The 27,818-nt window shown below is 37.9% G+C and overlaps 2 protein-coding genes across 5 annotated transcripts; one reads left to right on the top strand and one right to left on the bottom strand.

Annotated features, from left to right (window-relative positions):
* The first annotated feature begins 888 nt into the window (after nucleotides 1-888).
* EMB1441 (zinc knuckle (CCHC-type) family protein) lies at nucleotides 889-16,117 on the top strand. 4 transcript variants are annotated; one of them, XM_078588831.1, is made up of 14 exons: nucleotides 889-1,030; nucleotides 3,031-3,114; nucleotides 3,207-3,303; nucleotides 3,413-3,537; nucleotides 4,380-4,911; nucleotides 5,520-5,705; nucleotides 6,955-7,248; nucleotides 7,862-8,014; nucleotides 8,914-9,068; nucleotides 10,357-10,462; nucleotides 11,158-11,865; nucleotides 11,952-12,033; nucleotides 12,969-13,307; nucleotides 15,796-16,117. In XM_078588831.1, exons 2-14 carry the CDS (start codon nucleotides 3,074-3,076, stop codon nucleotides 15,984-15,986), a joined length of 3,009 nt encoding a protein of 1,002 aa, XP_078444957.1. In that variant the 5' UTR covers nucleotides 889-1,030; nucleotides 3,031-3,073; the 3' UTR covers nucleotides 15,987-16,117. The 4 variants fall into 4 exon arrangements, with proteins under 4 accessions (XP_078444957.1, XP_078444956.1, XP_078444955.1 ...); XM_078588830.1 differs by having other exon boundaries at nucleotides 3,028-3,114; XM_078588829.1 differs by having other exon boundaries at nucleotides 897-1,032; nucleotides 3,004-3,114.
* Nucleotides 16,118-25,181: 9,064 nt separating this feature from the next.
* Nucleotides 25,182-27,333, bottom strand: LOC144714312 (uncharacterized). Its single transcript, XM_078589035.1, has 2 exons — nucleotides 26,964-27,333; nucleotides 25,182-25,488 (listed from the first exon to the last, which is right to left on the bottom strand). Exons 1-2 carry the CDS (start codon nucleotides 27,273-27,275, stop codon nucleotides 25,276-25,278), a joined length of 525 nt encoding a protein of 174 aa, XP_078445161.1. The 5' UTR covers nucleotides 27,276-27,333; the 3' UTR covers nucleotides 25,182-25,275.
* Between the last annotated feature and the right edge of the window lie 485 nt (nucleotides 27,334-27,818).

Raw genomic sequence — 27,818 nt, 5'->3', positions numbered from 1 at the left:
AGGTGGAGCATGATAACAAAATAAAGGATCACTGAACAAAAGAGAAAACAAGACAAATGGAAAGGATAGATATTCATAAAATATATAATGACATTTTGATAATCATGTCTTATGTAGGAATATTCTCTTATTAGATCTCCGTCCTCATTCTAGACGTGCTCTAGCAGAGTCTGGCCACCAAGAAAATGCATTTTACAAGTTCTGAGTTGATTAACCTAGTTGGTGTTGTCTTGCCAGAGTGGATATCACATGTAGGGACCTCCATAGTTAAACACAATGTGGTGGGATAAAAATGAATATCTCAACTCCATAGTTAAGAACTTAAGATAGACCAAACGATATACTAATTCTGGGAAACTCGAATATCTCTTAAGGAAAAGTATAAAAAAACACACACACACACACATACACATACACACACACACACACACATACACACACACACACACACACACACACATACACACACACACACACACACACACACACACACACACACACACACACACACACACACACACACACACACACACACACACACACACACACACACACACACACACACACACATACACACGTACACACATATACACATACACACGTACACACATATACACATACACACATACACACATACACACATACACACGTACACACATATACACATACACACATACACACATACACACATACACACATACACACATACATACATACATACATACATACATACATACATACATACATTTACACATATCCAATTTCATTCTATCTTACTTTAACCCAGAGGCAGATAAAATTTCTGATATGCCCCTACTCTGTTGCAAAGAGTCCTCTTTAAGGCGGATTTTCAGTCAGTCTGCAGAAGAGAAGAAAAAAGGAACAAATAAAAGAGAAGAGAAGAGGAAAGGAGATTCAAACGAAGATGGTGAAGGTGCGGATGAACACGGCTGATGTGGTGGCGGAGGTGGCGTGCCTCCGCCGCCTCATCGGCATGCGCTGCGTGAACGTCTACGACATCTCCCCCAAGGCCTGTTCCTCCTCTCTCTTACCCGCCTTTTCTTTCCCCTTCTTTTCTTGGACTGTATGGATGGAGAATTAAGCGAGACGTGATTTGGAGAACTGGGTTGTTTTTTACTCTGCTGATGGTAGACTGTCGCCCGAGTAATTCAAGCTTGGGCTTGAATAATTCAAAAAATTGGAAGTTAATATGGTCGTATTAGTAATATTTCTTTTGGGCGGTTGAATTGTTTATGCATGGAGAATTTCGCGAGTTGTGATTTGGAGAAGTGGGTTGGTTTTTACTTTGCTGATGGTAGACTGTCACGCGAGTAATTCAAGGTCGGACTCGAATAATTCAAAAACTAGGAACGTAATCTGGTCGTATTCGTAATATTTATTTTGGGTAGTTGAATTGTTCATTTACGGAGAATTTAGCGAGTTGTGATTTGGAGAAATGGGTTGGTTTTTACTCTGCAGATGGTAGACTGTCGCGCGAGTTATTCAAGCTCGGACTTGAATAATTCAAAAAATAGGAAGTTAATCTGGCGTTGCTTGTAATATTTCGTTTGGATAGTTGAAATTTGTGTGGATGGAGAAATAAGCGAGTTATGATTTGAGAACTGGGTTGGTGTTCATTCTGCTGATGGTGGCCAGTCGCCCGAGTATTTCAAGCTTGGGCTTGAATAATTTAAAAAATAGGATCGTAATCTGGTCTTATTTGTAATATTTCTTTTGGAGAGTTGAAATTTGTATGGATGGAGAAATAAGTGAGATATGGTTTGGAGAACTGGGTTGGTTTTCATTCTGCTGATGGTAGACTGCTATGCGAGTAATTCAAGCTGGGGTTTGAATAGCTCAAAGAAAAAGTCTGCTCTTAAGCTAGTTCCCTTTTGGAGTATTTCTTTTGGATATTGAAATTTGTGTGGATGGGGAATTAATTAAGCTATGATTTGTTGTCACCGAACAGAGGATTAGGTTGGTTTTCTTTCTGTTGACGGTTGACTGTCATGCGAGTGATTATCTTTACGCCAGTGGAATTTCAACCTCGGGCATGCGGATGGAGAATTAAATGACCCATGGTTTATGGTCGCGTAACTGAGAATTGGGCTGATTTTCATTTTATTGGTGATTTTTTTTAGCCTCTCATACAAGTGATTAGCTTGACGGACAATGGAAGTTCAAGCTCTGGTTTGACTAGTACTAGAAGTTCAAAAAATAGGATTTTGATTTGATCTTAAGCTAGTTTACTTTTTTGAATATTTCCTCTGGTTATTTGAAATTCGTATGGAGAATGGAAGAAACCTGTAATTTCTTGGTCCGTTTTTCATTCTATTGAATTTAACCTGTAATTTGAGCGATGAGCCTGATCCCATTGGAAATTCAAGCTAGGACCTGAATAGTATTTGAAATTCGAGAAACAAGGTCTTAAGTAGTGTTATAAATATATTTCGTAATTTTGGATGACCCTCATTGGGAGGGAATAAGCTTTGCTCCTCAGAACATTGAAAGTTGATTGAAGCCGAGTGATGTCTTTATAATAAAATTTATTACATTGATTTGCAGCTAAAAGCTCTAGTGCTAATCATTCAATCTGTCACTACTTTGCTTGACTGTTGTTGAAAAATGTAAGCCCCTTTTTATGAGTCTTTTTGTCTGATGGGAAAATGTTATCACTTCTGTTTAACTTAAAGAGTAGGGATATGCGTTCACTTAATGTTAGTGAGATACTGTTAGTGAGATACTAATCCTCATGGGCTAATGGGCCCTATTCTATAAGCCCATTAGCCCTCTTATCATCCTCTCTCTCCCCTAGGGTATACATATACCCACACATGTACTCTCTTAAGGTTATGTCATTATCTTCCTCCTTCCTCACTTAACACTTAAGTGTTCCTTTCTGTTGTTTATCTTTTTAGTTCCACATGGTTTAGTGATAATGAAGTGTGAAACAAACGATCTGACATTTCTATTATTCTTACATGATCGGTTTATGTTTCAGACTTATCTTTTTAAGCTTGTGAACAGCAGTGGCGTCACAGAGTCAGGGGAAAGTGAAAAGGTTTTGCTATTGATGGAAAGTGGTGTTAGGTTGCATACAACTGAATACATTCGGTATGCTTAGGGCTGACCGCTTGACTATATTACTTTTCTGTGAAATACCTTCTTCATTTAGATGCATTATTGACATCGTAATGGTGAATCAGGGACAAGAGCACGACTCCATCTGGATTTACACTAAAACTACGAAAGCATATCCGCTCCAAAAGGCTCGAGGATATTAGACAACTTGGCTATGATCGTGTATCGTCTCTATCCATTGAGTTTAAACGTTGATCTCGTGTTTTCCATTTGAAAGCCATATTTTTACAAACTTTTTTTTCATAGTTTTGATAATGTTATATCCTCGCAGATCATCCTTTTCCAGTTTGGGCAGGGTCCCCAGGCACATTATATCATTTTGGAGCTCTATGCCCAGGGGAATATTCTTCTAGCAGATTCTAGTTTTACTGTTATGACCTTGCTCCGTTCACACAGGTTTGTTTTCCTTTTCCAATAGTTAACACTTATCTTCTTTTGGCGCTCATTGTCTAAATCTCTGGTAAATAATATGAGTTTCACATGAAACTATTTTATGCTGCATAATCTCTCTTAATTCAAGATAAAAACGTAGGAACATATCTGAAAGTGTAGAACTCAAAACAAGGGAGAGAGATATCCGATCCTTGTAGAAAACCTCCACGAAGCCAGTGTGAGATGCTTTAGAATGCATCGAAGGGAGCATGGGGAGAAGTGCAGAAGCGTAGAAGAAGCAAGAAAATAAAACGGAAACTATTATTCTCTTGGGCGAGAAACCCTGTTTTTATACGGCATTCCGGGCACAGCGTTCAGGGATTTCAAGGTACAACAGTCGAAAACAGGATCAGGGATGTATACATAATTACATTAACTTTAGAACAAAATTGTAAGGTGGAAGAAAAATTGTATTTGCCAACATATCATACAAGAAAGCTCCTATCAGTAAGTTTTTATAAAACTGTTGGAAATTTATGAGGTGGTTAAATTTCTTTCAAAGTTTGTTAAAACTTTAAGTCAAGGACGGCAGTGGGTAACTGAAGGGTTTTTATTTTTGGAAGCCTTTCTAGGTGATAAATTGCACATTCTGCATTAATTATGGGTAGGTATTGTGTGGAATTACACGGAAAATCCTCTTCAAAAGTTTTTATGGTGTAACATGTGGTTAGAGAAATATTTGGTTTCTTCCTTCGTCCTCTCTTGTAGCCCGTTATTTTTCTTTTTCTTCCCATGTTTGCTATAAGACTACGTTCCTGCTTAATATTTCTTTGACCAAATGACTAACTTGAAGATCTTGGTATTAGGGATGATGATAAGGGACTGGCAATCATGTCCCGCCATCGGTATCCAGTCGAACAGAGTCGTGTTTTTCAAAAGACCACCTTGACTAAGTTGCAAGAGGCACTTTCATCTTTAAGGGAGCCCAGTAACATGGATGCCAATGAATCAATCGAGAATAACAGTATTAAACCTCAGGAGAAACATCCAGAGAAAGCCAAAAAATCTGCCAAGTCAAATGACAAGGTCAATGATGGTGGAAAATCAACTAAGTTGACATTGAAGAACGTTCTGGGCACTATATTAGGCTACGGACCTGCGCTTTCAGAACACATGATCCTTGACGCTGGGCTATCTCCAAATTTGAAAATCGATCAGGCTTTAACCAGCCTGGAAGATGAATCTGTGCTTGCTCTGTCGCTGGCTGTGGCAAGGTTTGAGGATTGGGTGAGTATTGTCATGTCAGGTCAGAAAATTCCCGAAGGGTACATTTTGATGCAGAATAAGATCTCTGGAAAGAAGGAATCAGTTTTACCTCAAGATCCCATTTCAGGAAAGGTACTCCTTTCTATCCTCATGTTTTGAGTGTTTTTCCATTAAAGCTTGGTCTCTTACGATTTTCTTCATCCCATTTTTTGTGCATCTAACTTCCATTGTTGAGTCTCATAGCTTCATGTGTCCTAATTTTTCTTACTGGTCATTTAATGTAGTGATGCAAAGCCCTGAATTTTTAAGAATTCAACCAAAGGACAGGAAGTTTTTGGATGAATCCTCCCGAATTAAAGGTTAAAAATTCAGGGCAGCTGATCTTGATGCCTTTGGCGTTAGACAAGTATGATAATTTCAAAAAGTAATTCCTTAATGGATTTTCAGTATAACCATTACAAACTATCGAAGGCTGTAAACAAAATCCTCGGTCCAGAAGAAAACTTTTTGGTTCTTTAGTTGTTTGGCTTCTGTGTGTATCTCGATAATGCATTTTTTCATCATTTCATGAACCTCATATTTTGTTTTCTAGTCCTATTTTTGCAACACATTGGCCTGCATGCAATTCTTAATTTTTTGGCTTATCATCATGCAACTTTATTTTTTATTGCCATGTATTTCATGAATCTTGCATTCCCTTTTCTTTTTGGCACTGAACAACGTAATGCTTGGATAATCAGATGTATGATGAATTTTGTCCTATATTACTTCATCAATTTCAAATGCGGGAGTTAGTGAAGTTTGAGACATTTGATGCTGCCATGGATGAGTTTTATAGCAAAATTGAGAGCCAACGATCAGACCAACAGAAGAAGGCAAAAGAGGAAGCAGCATTACAAAAGTTGAACAAGATACGTGCTGACCAGGTTTGTTTGTGCAGAGATCTTCATCATTCAAACTTCGGCCAAGCCTTTTTGAACTAATATTTTTGCATCTTATTTTGATTAATTTGTGGTTGTTGAGTTTTAATGCGTATTCACCTTGGCTTTCATTTGAAACTTACTTTTCCATGGAAAGCTGATTCACCTTCATCATCGCACTATTGCAAGCTCTTATTAGTAAATGAGTTTGTCAATCCATGGGAAATGCTGTTTATTCCGCCTGGATCTCGTTGTCCAACTACTTTTTATTATTAACTCATAAATTCAAGTGGACATTTTTAATTTAATGTGACGACAATGTTTTTTGGTCCAAGATTGTGTCAGTTCATAACTGTATTTTATGTTGGTTGAGTTTCATATTTCTGTTGGATTCAAGAGCTTACCAACTGTGCTAAAAGTGAGCTGATAGCAAGGGCACTACTTTTCATCTTTAAGCAGGATGTTGCACTTCAATGCTCCTCCAGAACACCTGTCGCCGGCCTATTTGCAGCCGAAATGTGTGTTGCGTCTGGGTTTTGAACCTGCCACCTGGCTCTGATCATGTTGGGTTCAAGCGCTTACCAACTATGCTAAAAGTTATAGCTTTAGCACAGTTGGAAAGCCCTAGAAGTCAACAATTTCCATTTAAATATTGAGAAATCGCTATTTTTTTTCAACTTTATCTGATAGTATTCCAATGTGAATATGAGAGAGAAGGGAGATATGAATACGGCAAAACAAATGCATGTATCATTCATGGGAATACACAAAGTATACACAGATCAATGGGCAACGGTGCCATATGATGCGATGGCATGTCTTTTCTGGCTACGTGTAGTGCATATTTGTCATGTGCTACCCAGTAATACCTCCCCTCAACTGGAGGAGTGGATATCTTCCATTTCCAGCTTGGAGACAAGATTCATGTGTTGATCCGTGGGTAATCCCTTTGTCAAGTTTGGTGTTGACATAGACAATATCAAAGATCTTGGAGTCCAGTTTTTCCTTGATGAAGTAACAGTCAATCTTGCTTGGTCCAATCATGCTGTACTAGATCATGGGCCAGACTGATGTCAGGCCCAATCATTTATTGTCACATTTAAGTATAATAGGTTGTGTTGGTGAAAGCTCCAGTTTGCAAAGAATCCCCTCGAGAAGGATTAGATTGTGCAAATTTAAACTTTTTCGCATTTTTCGGACCTCTTTTTTGTAATTTTTTTAATTTTTTTTCTGAATGTTGTTATGACCTATTCAGGAAAATCGTGTTGAAGCTCTGAAGAAAGAAGTCGATCATAGCATAAAAATGGGTGAACTCATTGAATATAATTTGGAAGATGTGGAGGCTGCAATTATGGCTGTCCGAGTAGCGCTTGCCAAGGGAATGGACTGGCAAGACCTTGCCCGAATGGTAAAAGAAGAGAAAAAGATGGGAAACCCCGTTGCAGGGCTGATTGACAAACTTCATCTTGAAAGGAACTCCATTACGCTTCTTCTGAGCAAGAACCTTGACGACATGGATGATGAGGAAATTACACAACCTGTCGACAAGGTAAGAATTAGTTTTTTTGCCATTTGAGACAAGTATTCCTCTGGTTAGAGATCTCTCACTAGTTCGTTCCTTTCTAACTTTTTTCTGCATTTTATTTTTTATTTTACTCCTCTTTTACAACTTCCGCCAATTATGATGACCATACATTTCGTTGTTTCTTTAGTGCTATTCTCACCAATTGTTTGTCCAGACTAGTCACATTTTATAATTATTTGACATGTCATAATTTTTCTACTTTTTTATGCTGATAAATTTGCCTTTCCTTGCATTTTTTTTCCTTTTCTACAGTTTCATTTAATGATCTATTCATCTTTCTTCAAAAAAAATATCTATTCATCAATATTACATTTGTCTTCCAGGGCATCAATCATCAAAAAGTTAAATTGGATGGCTTTTTGTATGAAGGTTTCTCTCGTCAATACCACTACGCTGTTTGTCTATATTTTCGTGATAATTGTTGTATTTAAGGTTTTTTTTTGTTTTCATGGGGTTGAAACTTGAGTTTCTGAGTTACTGAGGCTCTCTATTCTTTCTACAAATTCTTACAACTTCAATTTTTCATTTGTCATAAATTCAGAGTTTAAAATAAAAGTATTTCTCTGCACTATGTCAGGTAGACGTAGATTTAGCATTATCAGCTCATGCAAATGCCCGCCGGTGGTACGAGTTGAAGAAAAAACAGGAGGTCAAACAAGAAAAAACTGTGTCGGCACATGAGAAGGCTTTCAAGGCAGCTGAGAGGAAGACAAAGCTGCAGCTTGCACAAGTAACACCACTTCTTTTTTTGTCGTTCCCATGGTTCTTGATTTCCTTTTGAAGGCTTATTCTTATTGTCAGTGTTAGCTACGTATTTCTTCGTCTAAAATTAAAGTAACAATACTCTAAGAAATTCATAAATTTGGTCACTTTTGGAGTATTGGAATCGTTTAATCTCGTATTGTTGTAAGTTTCAAATTCTGAAATATCGTGCACTGAGCGCTTAGTCATGCCGTTTTGGGTTCAGCTTCCTGATGATGAGGATGAGAGGACGAGGACAATTTTATCATTTTCCTTATTATACCTTCCATGTTGAACGATGATGGCCATGACTAAATTGTCAATGTCGCTTGATTGTGGCTTAAGATACAGTCCTCATCTTTGTCATCGATGGATAATGTCAAAGATGAGAATGATGATGTAGCAGATAGGATGAGAGGAGGATGAGGTGTGTAAAAAAAACTTAGGCACCTGCCCCTTTACCTTTGTTTCCGTTTGTATTTTCCCAACCCAATGGTTCGGTAGCTGCCCCCCACCGCAAGTGCTACCATTTCCCCCCCTGCAGTTGATGCTTGTGGCAGCAACCACCATGGGCTGGGAGATATTTATAGCGCTATTGAAAGAGATATCTAGTTTTTTGAGAAATACAATATTCTAAAGATTTTCATAATTTAAGAGTTACAATATTCCAGTTAGATTTGTCATTGTCATCCACTCTTCAATCCGTCATTGTCCTCATCATCATCATTATCGTCACATTACAATCCTCAATGACAATGACCATTTTTTGATGGTGATGATATTTTCCTTAGCCAAATGCAAAACCTTAATACCAGTTTGTTGTGATATATGATTTAATGATAATTCCTTGTATTCTATCCACCTGGACTTAGTCATCTCGTCTTGCAGGAAAAGACAGTTGCAGCGATCTCCCATGTTCGCAGAGTTCATTGGTTTGAGAAGTTCAATTGGTTTATCAGCAGTGAGAACTACTTGGTTATAAGCGGCCGTGATGCTCAACAGAATGAGATGATAGTCAAGAGATACATGTCGAAGGGAGATTTGTGAGTCGTTAAACCTTTGCATTGTTTTAAGTATTTATCCTACGTTTCTGGTAGTCTCATTATAGGATTATATATTTTAGGGTTCTCTAAATAAGAACAAACTAAAATCTTGATTTTTAACTCACACTTTAGTGAAAGACTCGTAATTTGGGCAGAAAGGATGCAAAAACCAAGTTGAATTCTTCTTTGATGTGGAAAAATTTTACGATCCCCAATCCTTATGAGGACTATTTCTGGTATTTTCCCTCAGAGTTTTTCGCGTAAATACATTTAGTCCTTTCATAAGGAGGACAGTGAAGAATTTCTTGTTGAACTAGATAGGAGATCCTCCAAAAAGGATAGGCACCCATTCGAGTCTGTTGTCACTAGATACTTCTATCTTTCTCTCTGTGTCTCTGTTGGTTCTGGAGCAATGAAGCCCTGCCTGATAAGTGGAAGGAAACAAACACAATACTTCATGAACCCTAACTTCAACCACGTACCCTTGTATATACAGGGATACAAATATGGTTTACAGATTAGTGGGCCTATTATGCTGATAAGAACCTTGGTGTTGGTTTGTGTTGGGAAGGCTAATAGAGGAGATGCGAGGTAGATGTTCCCAGGGTTGGATAGTAGAATGGGAATGATCAACAGGGTTGAACGGAGGAGGCAGGGATCAACCAGGGACCAGCCGCCTGAAGACGCAGTGAGTGGTCGCCGATCGTGGGGACAGGGATCATTGGAGACTTGAAGAAAACCGATCGGCAAGATTAGGGATCGGATTGGAGTTCCGGTGGAGATCCAGTGGGACAATCATAGGGGTAGAGGATCACTGAACAGTCAAGGGGACGGGACCAAGACAGGGAGGATCGAGATAACAAGCCAAGAGGTCAATCTTACCTTACCTTAATTCTTGACTGCCCTTCTAATGGGAGGGTTGCACATATTTATAAAGAAAGGAAGCAGTCTAACCTAACATCAGAAGACTAAAGTGCCCCTAGAGGGCTAACATGCCTAAGATACCTTTGGAGTATAGGATCGTACGTGAAAAGGAGGAAAGAAAAATAATAGAAGTAGACAGCAGCTAACACTATCTTTATCCCTAAACTCCTCAGATTGTTCCCAATGGACACCTACCCATGGTCACCTACCCATGCCTTTTGTAGTTTCTTCCTATCATAAAATTGAATGATTAAACTCTAAATAATGTTGCGCAGCTGATCATTTTTTGGGTATTATCTCATCTTCTTATTCCTTCAAAAAAAACTCATCTTCTACCAGGCATTAACGTTAATGCTATTGACAGGTATGTCCATGCAGACCTTCATGGTGCTTCCAGCACAGTCATCAAGAACCATAACCCAGAGCACCCAATTCCACCTTTGACCTTGAACCAGGCGGGATGCTACACTGTAATTCATATTTCTTAACTCATTTTTTTTCATTTACGCTTCTTTTCTCTATTCAAAATAATGTGGTGAACTTGGAAAATTGGGGGGAGATGAATCTCATAGAACTCCAACTAAATCAAGAAAGGAATTCTTGAAAACAAGAAGTTACTTGCAATGATAGTTGCAGAACTGTCACTCTTCAGACAAAAGGGAGAAATCTCCAGATCAGTAGCGCTGTGATAAACTCTCCAGCCGGATGCAGCTTGAGCTCCGCAACGCCACCCCCTCTCCATGCTTACCCCAAATGACTGAGTGCCTCTTCCTTCCAGGGGACCTTTTTTATATAGGAGCAAGAAGTCCTTGCTCCTAACCTGGGCAGTTAGCTCCTAACCCCGGCAGTTACGATCTTGGACTATTCTGACTCCACACGTGCGGACCCAAGTGCGGTCCCACGTGCAGATTCATTCACATTATTTTCTCTCTGTCCTCCTTTCTTCTTTCTTTTGTACGTAATTCAAGGTATCGTGACAGAATCTTCTCCCACCTCCCCATAAAACAATTAGGGACAGGAAATGCTCAGAATCATTTGCCTTCATTACGTTTAAGACAGATAGTCTATTATAAATGTGTTAAATAAATTCTTCAATAAAAATAATTTTGTAAAAAATACCTTACTATAATGAACTGATCATTCCGCCCTGCCATCTGACACCTAGGTCTGTCAAAGTAAAGCATGGGACTCAAAAATTGTCACCAGCGCATGGTGGGTGTATACCCATCAAGTCAGCAAAACAGCTCCAACGGGGGAATATCTAACCGTTGGAAGCTTCATGATCCGTGGTAAGAAGAACTTTCTCCCCCCTCATCCTCTTGTCATGGGGTTTGGAATCCTCTTTCGATTGGATGAGAGTTCTTTGGGACCGCACGTCAACGAGCGGAGAGTAAGGGGTGAAGAAGACGAAGCGCATCAGCCTCCAAGGGCGGACTCAGAAGATGCAGAGGAAAGTCAAGAGCATGCCTTTCGTTCAACAGATAAAGTTTTAGATGAAAGAAATCAAGCGGAGGAAGCTCCTTTGTCTTCCAAGCTTGAAGAAATTCTTGACAGCGCTCTCAGCCTTGGGCCTCTTAAAAGAGTTGAAGTCAAGGGTGAAGGAAAGCTACCTGATCCTGAGGATTCTAAAGTTACTACAAGGGGTAATCCTTATATCTCAAAGGCAGAGAGGAGGAAGGTGAAGAAAGATGAAACGGGGAAAAGTAGCATGGAAAATAGTCATTGGGTCTCTCAGAATACTGAAAATGGCGGCAATTTGAAAGCTGTTGGCCCCAAGATTACAAGGGGACAGAAGGGTAAGCTTAAGAAAATGAAGGAGAAGTATGCAGATCAAGATGATGAAGAAAGGAGAATTCGAATGGCATTGCTAGCTGTGAGTACTATGGCATTCATTCTTTATTTTCCTTCATTAATAATAATTTCCTTAATTTTTTCTCGCATTTTTTTGTAAAAGATCAGTCGGCTGGTAAGGGCAACTCAAAAGTTGATGAATCAAACAAAAAAGAGATCATTGCTGAGGAAGACAAAACAGCAGAATCCGGTGAGTGTTTTAAACTAAATTTGTGATAGTTTTTGTAGGCAAGTGCTGCTGTTATTCTTCTGAATAATTTTTTCCTACCATTGTCTTAAAGTTAAAGGAATTGTGACCCTCTCTCTCTAAGCCAAGTCAATTGGTTGAAGGAGATAATAGAAAGAAAGAACCTCAAGAAATATCCACTCTCATACTACCATTGATATGGGTGTATGAAATGGTCCACAGTAAGTGGGCCTGCTATGAGAGTGTCGTAATAGACTTCATAACAGGCCCTAACATAAAGTAAGGAAATAAAAACATTACACATTAGCCTCACATATGTTCTTCTTATGTCAATGGATACTGGGTTTGGTGTTGTCCTTATTTTACTCTTCCCTTCCATCCAAATTTACTTTTTAAAAAAATCATATTTGTTTCTTCAAAATGTTATGATGAATTCTATTTAAATTTTTCTAGTAGGCCTTATCTTAGGACTCCCCATCTGAGGAAATCCGTTTCTCCTTGAAATCCTTTTCTGTTGTATGTTATATATTTTTTTTATTGGTTTAGATCATCAGTTATCATTGCTTTAGACCTCATTTATGTATGGATTAGGGCTCGTAGTGATAAAGATCAAGATCAAATTATCGATCGGGTTGACAATCTGATCCAATCATCGTTCAAATCTATCCATCTCTGATCTGATCATTGATTGGCTCCACTGGATGGATGGGCTATCGATGAAGGGTCCGATTCTCAATCCGACCATGTCAATCAATTGACCTGGCCCATCTGGTCATTGATCAGAGCCTTTCGATCAGTAGCTACGTCATATTAGATGGAAAACGTGGATATATTTATAAAACTACACCTTGTATTAAATACGTTACTGTTATATGGATGATTGATGGTATGAGGAACACTCACAATCTGAAAAGCTTGAGTTCCAATGGGTGTGGCAGGGCCGCCTGAATCATCCAAATTATGCTATAAATGTAAGAAACCTGGGCATCTGTCCAGGGATTGCCAAGAACACACAGAGGAAGCCACCGAATTGGGCAATTCACTGGCTGCCACGTCAGTCGATGTTCCTGATCGAGTTTTGATTGAGGAAGAGGATGATGAGGATAAAGTTATAACGGAGGGAAAGGAAAAGATGAATGAGCTGGACTACCTGACAGGGATCCCTCTTCCTGGGGATGTTCTTCTGTATGCTGTTCCGGTCTGCGGCCCTTATAATGCGCTGCAGAGCTACAAGTTCCGCGTGAAAATCACCCCTGGCAGTGCCAAGAAGGGGAAAGGTCCTTTCTCTGTCTCTCACTTTCTCTCTCACACACTCTCTGTCTCTCTCTCTCGCCTTCTCTCTCACATACACGCTGTCTCTCTCTCTCACCTTCTCTCTCACACACTCTCTGTCTCTCTCTCTCACCTTCTCTCTCACTCTCTCTGTCTCTCTCTCTCTCACACACAGTCTCTCTCTCTCTCTCCTTCTCTCTCACATACACGCTGTCTCTCTCTCTCACCTTCTCTCTCACACACTCTCTGTCTCTCTCTCTCTCACACACAGTCTCTCTCTCTCACCTTCTCTCTCACACTCTGTCTCTCTCTCTCTCACACACAGTCTCTCTCTCTCACCTTCTCTCTCACCTTCTCTCTCACACACTGTCTCTCTCCCTCACCTCTTCTCTCACACACTCTGTCTCTCTTTCTCATTCTCTGTCTCTCTCTCTATCTCACACCTCTCTCACACACTCTCTGTTTCTCTCTCTCACGCTCTGTCTCTCTCTCTCTCACCTTCTCTCTCACACACTCTCTGTCTGTCTCTCTCTCTCTCACCTTCTGTCTCTCACACACTCTGTCACATTCTCTGTCTCTCTCTCTCCCTCGTCTTCTCTCTCACACACTCTCTGTCTCTCTCTCTCTCACCTTCTCTCTAACACACTCTCTGTCTCTCTCTCTCTCTCTCACCTTCTCTCTCTCACACACTCTCTATCTTTCTCTCTCACCTTCTTTCTCACACACTCTCTGTCTCTCTCTCTCTTACCTTCTCTCTAACACACTCTCTGTCTCTCTCTCACCTTCTCTCTCACACACTCTCTCTCTCACATTCTCTCTCACACACTCTGTCTCTCTCTCTCTCTCACCTTCTCTCTCACTCCCTCTCTTTCTCTCTCACACACACTCACACTCTCTCACTCCCTCTCTTTCTCTCTCTTTCACGCACACTCTATCCCTCTCACACACACTGTCTCTCACTCTCTCTCACTCCCTCTTTTTCTCTCTCTCACACACACATACTCTCTCACTTTCTCTCTCACACACACACACTCTCACTATCTCTCACTCCCTCTCTTTCTCTCTCTCACACACACACATACTCTCTCACACGCACACACACTCTCTCACTCCCTCTCTTTCTCTCTCTCTCTCACACACACACTGTCTCTCACTCTCTCTCACTCCCTCTTTTTCTCTCTCTCACACACACATACCCTCTCACTTTCTCGCACACACACACACTCCCTCTCACTATCTCTGACTCCCTCTCTTTCTCTCTCTCTCACACATTCTCACACGCACACACACTCGCTCACTATTTCTCACTCCCTCTCTTTCTCTCTCTCTCACACACACATACTCTCTCACTCTCTCTCTCTCTCTCACTCACACTCTCTCACGCTCTCTCACTCCCTCTCTTTCTCTCTCTCACACACACATACTCTCTCACTCTCTCTCTCACACACACACTCTCTCACTATCTCTCACTCCCTCTCTTTCTCTCTCTCACACACACATACTCTCCCACTCTCTCTCTCTCACACATACATACTCTCTCACTCACTCTCTCTCTCTCTCACAATCTCTCACTCCCTCTCTTTCTCTCTCTCTCACACACACATACTCTCTCACTCTCTCTCTCTCTCTCACTCACACTCTCTCACTATCTCTCACTCCCTCTCTTTCTTCTCTCTCACACACACATACTCTCTCACTCTCTCTCACACACACTCTCTCTCTCACTATCTCTCACTCCCTCGCTTTCTCTCTCTCTCACACACACACTCTCTCACACAAACATACGCACTCTCTCTCTCTCTCTCTCTCTCTCTCTCTCTTTCTCACACACATACACACACTCTCTCTCACACACAACACACACAAACATACACACTTTCTCTCACACATGCTCTCTCTCTCTATCACACACACACTCTCTCGCGTTCTCTTACTCTTACTCCTTTCTCTCACTTTCTCTCACTCTTACTCTCTCTTTAGCTTTCTATTTATCTCTCTAACTTTCTCTTTCTCTTTATCTCTCTCACACTTTGTTTCTCTTACTCTCGTTGTCTATCTCTTGCTCTCTTTCACTATTTATCATACTCTTTCTCATTCACTTGATCTCTTTCTCTCTCATACTCTCTCTATCATACTCTTGTGCCCTCTAACTTGTTCTCTTTCTCTATCTTTATCCCTCTAACTTTCTCTCTCTCTTACTCTCGCTCTCATTATTTCTTCTCCTTCCTTTCTTTTTGTCTGCTTATTACTGCTTTCTGGTTATGATTGAATGTGGGCTTCTCATTCGTTTGGTACTAGGTTTCTTTTATTTGCGTCATCTGGAAAAACAGCAATGATTGTGGACTCCTCTCTTTCTTATTCTCTCTCTCACCACTTCGCTCTCTCTCAGTCATATCTCTCTCCTGTTTCTGTCAGTTTTTTACTGTTTTCTGGTCATGATTGAATGCGAGCCTCCCTCGTTGGGTGATTACTTTGTTTTATTTTGTGATTCAGCTGCGAAAACAGCGATGAATCTGTTTTGCCATGTTCCGGAGGCTACAAACAGGGAAAAGGAGCTGATGAAGGCATGCACAGATTCAGAATTGGTGGCTGCCATCATCGGGAGCGTGAAGATTACTGCACCTGGACTTACTCAACTCAAACAGAAACAGAAGAAGGACAAGAAGTCTGTTAAAGGGGTGTAATCCTCTCTTTCATGTTTAAAGTTATTCCCAGTTTTGATCATATTATTACCGCAGTTGTTGCCTTATGATAACCATCTCAATTTTTATACAGAGCATGGAGTGTAGTTCTTATAGGACATTTATTTTCCAAAGTTCTTTGGTGCAAAATGAACGAAATGTTCCCTACTGCTGAATAAAGTATTTAAGCCGATTACTTTAGAAAAGAAGGAAACGTCAGTACATCCATGACTCTTTAAGTAATGCAGTGGGTGAAGATTTTAATGTGAACTCCTGATGATGAGCCTCCAATATGACTTCTCCTCCCCGAAATTCCAAAGATTTCCTGGTGATTTGTGATCGAATAGATCAAGGAAGATCCAGAAATGGCAATCCGATTCAATCAAGTACCAACTCTGTTAGGGGAGGAATGTCACCAAATCAACCGAGAAAGTCAAAATTTTCAGAAGGTAAGGATAGAGAAGAGGGATCGCCCCCGATCGGATCCCCTCCCTGCGGTAGGAGAATCTCCTCTCTTGCCCAATTGCAGATGTGACGGTTTCTTCAAAATAGACTTCATGCTATCCCTCTATTGTTTGAAATATTATTTATAAGTCGGAGTTCCAGCCTGAATCTGGTCCGTAAGTGTTGCTTGAACATGTGACAGGAGCTTTCTTCCTTTCTTTCTCCATGTAATGCTGGGGACGGCTGTCTTCCAGCATTCAGCTATTGTGAGGTCAATGTTACTGCACTATGTAGTTCTTGGTTCTTGACCGCTTCTCTCTCTTTGTACCTCTTTCTACTCCTGCATATCTCGAATTATGTGTGATTTCAACAGTTTATTTAAAAGTGTATCAATGATATCACAGCAGAGATTTTTAAATCATGGCACTTAAAGAACTAGAGTCCCCATTGGATGCAATGGGTTTTAGAAAAAAAAATTAGAACAAGTGAAGATACAAGGGTGACCTCAAGAACTGATGGTACAGATGCTGCAAGCAATTCTGGTAAACATAGACAAGACCAAGATCTCTGAAAATTCATAGAGTAAAGATAGACCATCAGGATCTTCCATCTTGAAACAAAAGCTGTGTTGACTAAAAATAGGTGACAAGTATGTGCCTTTTGAACTATATTATGTTGTGTGTCGTTTCTGCTCATATCACAAATTCTCATGCTCATAATCTCAAGCATGAATCTTCATTGAGTTAAATCTCTGGTTTACAGTAATGCAAAATGTCAGGAAATAGTTCCAGGGGACCTTTTGAAGATAAGGAAGACCCTAATGGACCATGTAATGGCGTGTCTATCTCAACCCAGGTCCATGACCCTGGTCACCACACCTGACCTAACAGGCCCAGTCTTCATTGACCCACGGTCCAACTACAGTTTGCCCATGGCGGAGACACGGTACAACTCACAGGCCAGCCAGAATCCAGTCGAGTCTTCAGGACAGTGCATGTCTAGCCCACAGTCCACAGCCAAGCCCAGCCCTAGGTCCAGCCACAATTAAACCCTTGGTCTAGCTAGGTCCAGCCACAGTCGGACCCTTAGTCTAGCCAGGTCCAGTGACAATCAGAGTCTGGGTCCAGCAAGGTTCAGCCACAGTCCACCAGGCCCTTAAGAAAATGACAAGTACCCTGAAAATGAACAAGGGTGGGACATCAAACGAGCTTGTGGACAAGCTTACAGCCACGTGATAATCATATGAGGAAAAGCTTGCAGCTTGAGGACAAGCATGAAGGTTTTCCTAAACTGAACAAGATGTGTATTTCTTCATATGTTCAACTTATTATGCTTGAATATATTATGACATGACATAATCATATCGTCAACTTTTTTTGACATTATTTTTACTAAGGGGTTAGACTTGAAGAAAGAAATGATTGTATTTAAGCATGTGGCATGATTTTATAGCTTCCATTTTTACATAATAGATAAAAGATCTTTCAGAACATACATGAAAAGGCTAGTGCAGGCTGTGTGTATACTTTTTTAATAATAACTTAAGGAAGCATAACATGCTACTTGCCTTAAGACTTAGACATGAATGGAACGTATCTTAGTCATAAGTTTACCAAATAATATATTCAAGAATATAAATGACCTATATGATTTATGAGAACTGCTTGAATGTTATACTGAATTACAACTCATCATCTTATCCAATACAAATGCCCAGCAATAATGAAGCAACATAAACCAGGGGTTCCTTTACAGAATCACAATCTCAGCCTTGAAGATTGATTGGAACAAGTAAAACCATTCTAAATACATAAAAATCATCACAAAGTTGCAAGGGATGATGCTAATATGAAACAAACATTGTAAAAGATAACAAAATATTGATACAATTACATCACATCCTAAAATATTGATGCATTAGAGAGAAACACAACATTCAAAACTCTCAGATCACCCCGCGCTTCAATCATAGATTATTATAAACTAGAGGTCATCTGTGTATGATTGTCAACATTAAAAGATATGAAAAATTCTTTATGATACTAGAGTTGGGTTAGGTGAGATTTTAACTTTATATTTTTTTTATATACCCTCGTGAGATGTTTTGCCATGGAAAAAATCTAGATGCCTCTCCATTACTTTTTTCTATCTAATAAAGTTCACATTGAGTCTATCCTTCTATATTTGATCACTTATAAAAGTTAAACAGAAAAAGAAGACATTTTAATAAATTTATCAATGTGATAATATCCAAGAAATATTTCTGTCTCTTTCAGCTCACTTAGATTGATTTTAAATTCATGTTTCTCTGGCTCTCTCTTTCTCATTGTACATCAATTTCTACAAATCATCTGAACTTTGTCTCGTTGTAAATATATTTCTACATCTCAGATCATCATTTCAGTTGACTTTAGACGTTTTTGAGAATGTAACCTTCCTGATAAAAATAATCATTAATAACCTCATCAATAATTTATGAGAACATTGGTTTTGAAAAGTTTAGTCTTGGGTATAATTATTTTTGTGTCAGGTCATCTTTATTTCAAGAAACCAATATGTAAAATCAATTGTATGTTTCATGTTAGTTTAGAATTTGGCTCCTTAAAACTGAATTTCATGAATTTAAGCAAAAATGTAATTCATTAAATTTTAATATAAGGGAGTAATATTCATATGTTTTGTCAAATTTAAATAGTACTTCGTTTTCTTCACTATTTCCTACAATAACTCTGTTTAAATGTTGTCAACTGTGCACTTGCATTTTGAAAATTCAAATATTTATATGTATATATTTAAACCTCCTTTATATGCATTTTTATTATTTATAACATCTAAATTTGTGTTTTTAATAAAAAATAACTCAATATGTATATTTCAAATTACACTTAAAATATGGATTTTGAAATATTTTCATCCACATTTTTGAATTTCTGTCTTGATCTTGAGAATGTCCTTTCAGGTTATATTTTCTGGTAAAAACAAATTGGTTTATAATTTAAGAAACACAATATTCAAACATCTTCATGATAAAAGAGGTAACAGTTCACAACCATCCATTAGTAAATCAAATATACAATTAAAAGTGACGAGAAATAAATGTAAGGAAGAGACTTTGGCTGTTTCCTTAGAGTGTACCACCATAAATTGTACAAACACATTGATGAAAATCTATGATGCCTACTCAAGACTACATTAGCATTTTTTTCATAATACTGAATTTTCTAAGGTTCCAAATTATGAGTGTGATGCTGAACTTCATCACTCCATGACCATCATGTTTATTTTTTTAACCTAATATGTGTACTAAAGAGATAATTAGTTTTTTATTAATTTTTATCCTGTAATAATGATCCAATCTAGCGTATGGTGGTAAATGATATGGAAGATATTGATATTGTTTATACAGAATTGGGCTAGACCCGTACTAGTGTCCAATGCATATCCTATCTCAGAGTTCAGTCACTATTTCTTTAAAAGATATCAAGGCTACCAAGCCAAATACCACTCAGTCATGGGAATAAATGTTGTGAATTGTGGCATTGATCAACACAATCTGAACTTCATTGAACTGTAGAATATCAGATGGAAGATTGATTTTAAAGAAATAACATAGATAAAACAAAACATCAACTTTTTATGGAATGAATCTATGATTTATTAGTTCCTTGAATGAGTATCTCCAAGCTGTTTGTATGTATGGCATCCATGTATATCCACACGATTTTTAGAGTTATATATCTCCTTTTCTTTCCTAAAAGTTTAATCATGATAACACAGATTCTTAATAGGTTAATATCACAATATTTACATATTTACTTGCATTAAACAAGTTATATGTGTGTTATCCAGCCTTAAATGATTAAACTTATTTTTAGAACGATGTTTTGAATTTTTTGAGTTTTAATTGTTTTTGGGATTTTTCTGATGCCATATTTTGAAAGAAAAATGTTTTTGAGCCGGAAATACTTTTTCCTGATTTTTTTGGCATTTTATTCGTGGAGATAATTTTTCCAAGAATACATGTTTATTTGTAATTTTTGTAATTATAATTGATTTAAATGAATATATTTAATATTTATCTGCTCAAATTTCATTGTTAATGTGTCTATCATTAATAGGGCCTTTATAAAAGTTTCATTGACGTGGTGTACGCTGCCGCATCTCCCCATCATGCACGTATTTTCCTTATCCTATTATTATATAATAACATATCATTATACCTTCCTTTTACCTTTTCCTGTGGGGACACATGGTGCGAGACAAGTCGTTGATGGAGGATGACACAGATTACTAATGGCCAATCATCTCACTTAATGACAGAGTAAAGGCAAAACCCAAAAACTGATGTGGCGGAGTGACAAGGATGAGTAGGGAGAAATAAATGAATCTAATCAACGGCCAAGAATTCTCCAACTTCAAGGTTTGATATCCAACCGTCCAGAGGGCCGATTAAGGTGAAATTTTGAGGGCATCTTTTTATATCTCACCTCTATCCATTCATACAATTGGATCAATAAATTGAGCCGCCATCTTTGTAAAAAAATATTTTTGAACTCACTTCCTTCTAGAGAGACAGATTAAAAGAGTGAGGTTTTTAAAGGTCCATCAAGGTTTCCTTTGTGTTTTGAGTGGTAGGAGCAGGTGAACAGAGAAGAGCATACTTTAATATGCATTATAAATATGCCTTGTCTCTCGACTTAGATGGATTCCATCAGATCCATTAGTTAGATCCCTTACCTTAGATATATCATCATCACACGTCTCTCATTATCTCTACCATATCTGTTATTTATATTCTCATATAAAATATAGAACCCAAAATTATCAATTTGATCACCTTTTCATCCATTTCAACTTCACTTATCCATATCTCACCTCTTCGCATACCTCCCTCTATTTACTCTCTCCTCACTTTCATTTATGTCTTCCCTCTTATTTTTTCTTCGTCTCATGCTTATTATCTAGTGATCATCGCCATCCATCATCTAGGTTGTCATGATCTCATCCCGTATTCTCTCCTCCATTTGAATTATAAATCTTATACCATTATCTTTGTCCATATCCATTCTCACTCATCTCCTACATCCACCATCATCCCCCATCATCTTAGTGTTTTCATCGCATCACTACCTCTTATCCCATATCTATCCCTTATCATCCTATCTGAATCACTATATAGATATAGTTAAATCCCTAAGATCCCTTCCTTTCGGAGACAGCCCATTCTCATCCACTGGCTAGATCTATGACATGAGTATTAATTTACAAATTTTACTGATTAAACTCAAATAAAAAATAACCCAATTTTAACCCTAATTTTTAGTTCATCAGCTGACAGAAGTCTGATTTACTCTCCATATTGTCTCACCGGATGCATCACTTGGGAAAATCAAAAGAAAAAAGGGAAAGATAACCAAAATGACTTGCATGTTTATTAAAAGAGGGTGCCCCCTTTTTACACTATCTGGAAATTTTTCTTAAAAGTCATAGGGACAGTTTCATAAAAGAACCTTATTTTGGGAACATTTAATAAAATAATCCTAATTTAGAATATATCCACCAACATCTAAAAATCTTATGGGTGTGACCTTCTAGATCTATCTATTAGTTTGGTTAATAATTTCAACAGATCAAGAACCTTTACTAGTTAAATATATCAACATATAGATTAATTAATCAAAATTTAATTTAACCCAATTGATAGGGTAAGTTTCCAATCTGTGGGGTGCCAAGCTACATATCATGATTTAAATGATCCAAAGGAGTATTTTAACTCTCTCATGGAGTTTTTACCACCATCAATTATCATGTATGTATAATCCTTCATTCGTGATAGACTTCTAAAAGACCGGGTATGGTTGGTTATCAAACCCTAATCAGTCATTCTAGTTAGAAATAATGCAATAGCAAAATCATCATAGATCTCTTTTCTGATACCCCATTACCTTTTCCAAGGACTTCATTACATCATATTCAATTAGTTGATCTCCACTTATACCGAGGCCAAATGTTCTCATCTTGACCACACAATCACCTTTGTAGACTTGTTTCAGCATCGGAGCAAAGACACTTTGGAATCTCAAGAACAGAGGCTCTTAGATCATAGTCTAAACACAACTATACATTCACAAAGTGTCTTTAGTGTCTTAAGTCTAAGTACCATGACATGAATAAACATATGTTACATTAGGTGTTATATAATTTATGGACTTGTATGGCTCAATTCGGTGAAATTTTCCCCAAAAATCAACCACTTTTCCTTAGCGTCTCCATAATAGTGGCTGCGGGATCAACCAAACTCATCATATCAGTGTAACTAGACAATGATATTCTATCAAGTATCCTTTGAATATGAATGCTAAGAGAAAATGTTTAATACTGGTGATCAGAGTAATATGATCTCAACATAATTTACCTAGTCATTGCATGTATTCATGGACTTCAATTATAAGCATTGATTGTGCATTATAATCAATAAATTGTATCCATGAATATTGAATTAGATCGTCTTGCATGTGAAATAGAGATTTACAACAGTAAAACCATACTAAAAAAAAAGAATATCTCACAAAAATATTCTTATTTCCTCTACCACCAAGGGTTTCTCAGATTCAAGATGTTATCTCCACAATAATGAAAACCCAAGGCATTCCACAATAGTTGAAAACATCTTTAATAAAGCTAATCAAGACATGTAAATATTATAATAAAAAAACGTCCATATCATTCTCTCAAACCTAGTTCCATCTCAAAACGAAATACACCCAAAAAATCCATAAATATCTGAAAATAATGCACATATATATTTGAGGTTTAATATCACTGAAACTGTCTACAATTTCAAATAATGGTAAATTCATTTAAATTTCCAATATCTTTTAAACATTTTCTCATTTCTGTTGAATCTTTACCAAATTTAAATGTTTACTAAACCTGGTTCAGTTCTATGTAATTATTGTCTCCAGAATTACAGACTGCTTTTCACATTCACTGATATAACTAATTGATATGCTGTCATATTTGCTTAAAATTTAATATCAAAATATTTATACATAGCCCTGTTAATTTCTCAGATATAATTTGAATCCTCAAAAATTATTATATATAAAAATTAATCATAACTGATCAAAGATATTCAAATATTATGTAGAAAACTTTCTTTCGAAAAAATAGATCATGGATAATAAAAAAAATATAAAAAGAATGATTTTTTCTTCTTTTTACATATTTTAACAAGTAATATTGTAGGTTTATTTTGTTTCTGGTTCTTATTATTATTCTTCTTCTTCTTCCTCTCTCTCTCTCTCTCTCTCTCTCTCTCTCTCTCTCTCTCTCTCTATCCGTATAATTTTGTTTAAATCATCAGTTACTCTCCTATATTCAAAACTAATTGGTTGGAAACTTTTTTCCTTCCTAAAAATAAAAAAGTCTAAAAAACAAAAAGAATGAGGCATTTTATCTATAAATTCATTGATATCCTTCATTTTTGTTGCTTATCCTCCTAATCAATTTTTATCCGTCTCCATTTTTTTTATTCCTTGAGATTGATTTTTGTTTTTCCCTCTGAAATAAAACAAAGTCTGAAAGGAAAACATAAGTAAATTGAGGCGTCTATCTATATCTTTATTGATATTCTTTATTTTTTAACATGAACTGACTGACTATTCTTCCACTCAGAGAGAGATCACAGTCGCTTCTTTCCTTGGACTCATGCTTTTCAAATAATGAAAAGGCTATCATATTTTTGTCTTCTCTTGATTTGATGTCCATGTTTGTAATGTCTTGGTCGAGATCAAGTCATCAACTTGTATGCTCCAAAATATGATATCAGAAAACAGGTTAAAAAATTGATATGTATTATCTTCTCTTGTTCATTGTAATCATATATTTATTTTTAATCAGGATTTTGAATATTTAAATTTATTAAATTTTCCATTAAAATAAAATTTTCAGTGAAGTTCATTACAATCTGTCCACTTACCTATATCTCATTTTCTTGCACCAAATCTTGCAATGATATTTTGTGGAGACAGAACAAACTGAGTCATTGTGTCCTTTCAATTTCGACTTGTCATGCTCTGATTCTCTGCGCCTCCACTTTTGTGGAAGTGAGAGTTTTCTGGGGATTGTTTTCAAAACGGAGCTTAAGTTTTTTCTATAAAAAGAGAGTAGAAGTTTATTTATTTATTAGTAAATACTTTTGGGGAGAAAGAAAGAGGGATAGTTGACTTAGTTTATTTATCTAACAACTTTATAATGGGATCTGATAACCCTCTTTAGCTTTATGTTTTCCATTGCCAATAATCTGCCAATGAATTATGCTCCACATACACATTCCTCTCTCTATATATCACATATTCATAAGATTTTTTGCATTGTAATGATTCAGGGTAAGATTAATTGACGTAAAATAAACTTAATATGCACAATATCAAGAGACAATTAATTTTTTAGTACTATACATATTTGTTTCTTTATTTTTTTTATTAAATATGATCCAGGAGATTGGGTGAGAAATGGGGAGAGAGAGAGAGAGAGAGAATGAAACAGAATGAGAGTGCTGTTCAAATTTTGGCAATATACTATAAAAATATATAGTTTTCTCTTCAAAGATGAATGGACAAACTGCATTTAAAAGTAATGTAATATGATTCAAAGATTATTAAGAAGCCTTAAACAATGGTTATAGATAAATTTTCTCTGTACTCTCTGCTTGTATAAATAAATTAAGATTTATCCAGTTAGAGAAGCATGTGGCTAATCCCTATGAATAAAAAGCAACAGGGTGTTCATCTGTCTGTTAGATTTCAAAAAAAAGAACCGTTGGGGGGAAGAGATGAACCAGCCATCATCGCCGCTTGGAAGGTCGCTGCTCATCGGCATCACTGTCACCGGCACTCCTTTTGCTCTTCCCGGCGCCGGCATCGTCCTCGCCGTCGTCTTCGTCATCTTCGTCTTCGTCCTCTTCACCGTCCTCTTCCTCCTCCGGCTCAAAGTCACTGGAATTCTCCTCCTCCTCGGCTCCTCGTGGCGGCCGCACGAGGTACTCCGTCCCAAGCTCCTGCATGATCATCAATCATCTAGATTCAGATGAACAGTTTACATTGATTTTCTATTTGCCTTGATCAAGTTAGAATTTTTCGGATCCTCATCGAATTTGATAATTTAATTCAATTGCACCAGATTTCTGCTTTTTTATAAGAAAGTCCATGAACATTGAAGGAAAAAGAAAGATCAAGGGATTGATTAATAGAAATTCGACAGCCAATCTTCACGGAAATTGAATTAAGATATTAAGACAGAATCGACAAAAACTCCATGGAAAATAAAGGAATATATCAAGAGAGATTCGTCAGCAAATTTTCAAGGAAATTTCATGGCAAAAATACCGAGAGATAGATCCAACAAAGTCACTTGAAACTCGAGAGAGAAGAAATCAACTACGTATGCCATATAAATTCCTTCGAGATAAACGACTTAAATAAACATAGATTTGGCAAACACGGTTAAACCCTAAGAATAAAAATCCTCGCCACAGAAGAGAGGAAAAAAACCAATTAAAACATCCCAACTCGTCTTCTTCTTCAAAACCCTAGAATAAAAACCTCAACCACAGCCGAGAGGCAAAAAATCAATCAAAACCATAGTTAAAACATCCCACTACTTCTTCAAACACGTAACAAAAATAACCCTAGCCACAAGCGATAGGAAAGAATTCAATCAAAACCAGATTAAAACATCCTCCTCTTCTTCTTCTTAAAAACCCTACGAACATAAACCCTTGCCGCAAACAAGAGAGAAAAAATAAATCGAAAACAGATTAAAACATATCACTTTTCCTTCTTCTTCAAAAACCTAAGAACATAAACTCTAGCCACAGCCGAGAGCCAAAAAACCGATCAAAGCCATAATTAAAATATCCCACGTCTTCTTTTTCTGCAAAACCCTACGAGAATATACCCTAGCCACATCCGAGAACCAAAAAAAAATCAAACCCGGATTAAAAACACCACAATTTTCTCCTTCAAAACCTTAAAAACAAAAACCCTAGCCACAGCCGAGAGCCAAAAAACCAATCAAACCCGGATTAAAGCGCCACAAATTTCTTCTTCAAAACCTTAAAAACCAAAACCCCAGCCACAGCAAAGAGGGAAAAAACCAATTAAAACCAAATTAAAGCTTGTCACCACTTCTTCTTCAAGCCCATAGAACAAAAACCCTCGCCATAACCGAGAGCCAAAAAAGCAATCAAACCCGGATTAAAGCACCACAAATTTCTCCAGCAAAACCCTAGAAAAACCAAAATCCTAGCCACAACAAAGAGGAAAAAAAACCAATTAAAAGCAAGTTAAATCATGTTACCACTTCTTCTTCAAACCCCTAAAAACCAAAACCCTAGCCACGGCAAAGAGGGAAAAAACCAATTAAAACCAAATTAAATCGTGTCACCGCTTCTCCTTCAAACCCCTAGAACAAAAACCCAAGCAACAGCCGCGAGAAACAAAACCAATCAAAACCAAATTAAAAACATATCACCTCTTCATCATCATCATCATCATCATCATCTTCTTCTTCTTCATCATCTTCGTCCTCCTCGTCCTCTTCATCTACCTGCGGGCCAGCTCCGCCGGCACGAAGAATCTCCCGCACCTCCTCCTCCTCTTCCTCGTCGTCCTCTTCATTCTCGCCATCGTCGTCCTCTTCCTCGTCGAACTCTTCGTCCCCTTCCTCGCCGCCGTCGTCTCCTTCTTCTTCGACGTCCTCCGCCACCTCGCCGGCGTCTTTCCCTTCATCCGACGCCTCTTCTTCCAAATCGATCACCTTCGATTCCTCCTTCTTCACCTCCATCTTCGATCAATCCGAGCTCTTCTTCTTCTTCTTCTTCTTCTTCTTCTTTGTAGCTTCTCTGATATAATTGCAGAAGAGGTAGTAGAAAATCTCGTGGAATCTTGGCCGTTGATGCCTCGGACGCGGATCGTTGACCTGGATAAATCGGACGGCTGAGAAATAGCCACGTAGATCAGCTGCGATATTTCTAGGGCTGACGTTTCGACGGCACGTGTCATCCGAGGGGCGAGCTGCGGAACAATTCGACCGCCATGTCAGATTATTAGATCAGAATCTAACGGCTCAGAAAGTACCACGTCGGATGATTAGATCGAAGGGATCCGACCTGGTTTACATCTTACGTCTGTGAAGTTGCCACGTAGATGTAAGCGGGGGTGACGTGAGCGAAAAGCTGCCAGCTGGATAATATCGGCCACGTCAGGTCATCTCTTACATCGCAAGGATCCTGGCCGTTGGATGCCATCGTACGGCTCAGGAACGATTTAATTTCATTAATTCCACATTTACGTTTTTCACTTTTCTCTGCCACGGTAATTTAAAATC

This window comes from Wolffia australiana, chromosome 17, assembly GCF_029677425.1.
Source record: "Wolffia australiana isolate 7733 chromosome 17, ASM2967742v1".
Taxonomy (NCBI): domain Eukaryota; kingdom Viridiplantae; phylum Streptophyta; class Magnoliopsida; order Alismatales; family Araceae; genus Wolffia; species Wolffia australiana.
The sequence above is the reverse complement of the archived record's forward strand: the minus strand, read 5'-3'. Positions and strand labels throughout refer to the sequence as shown.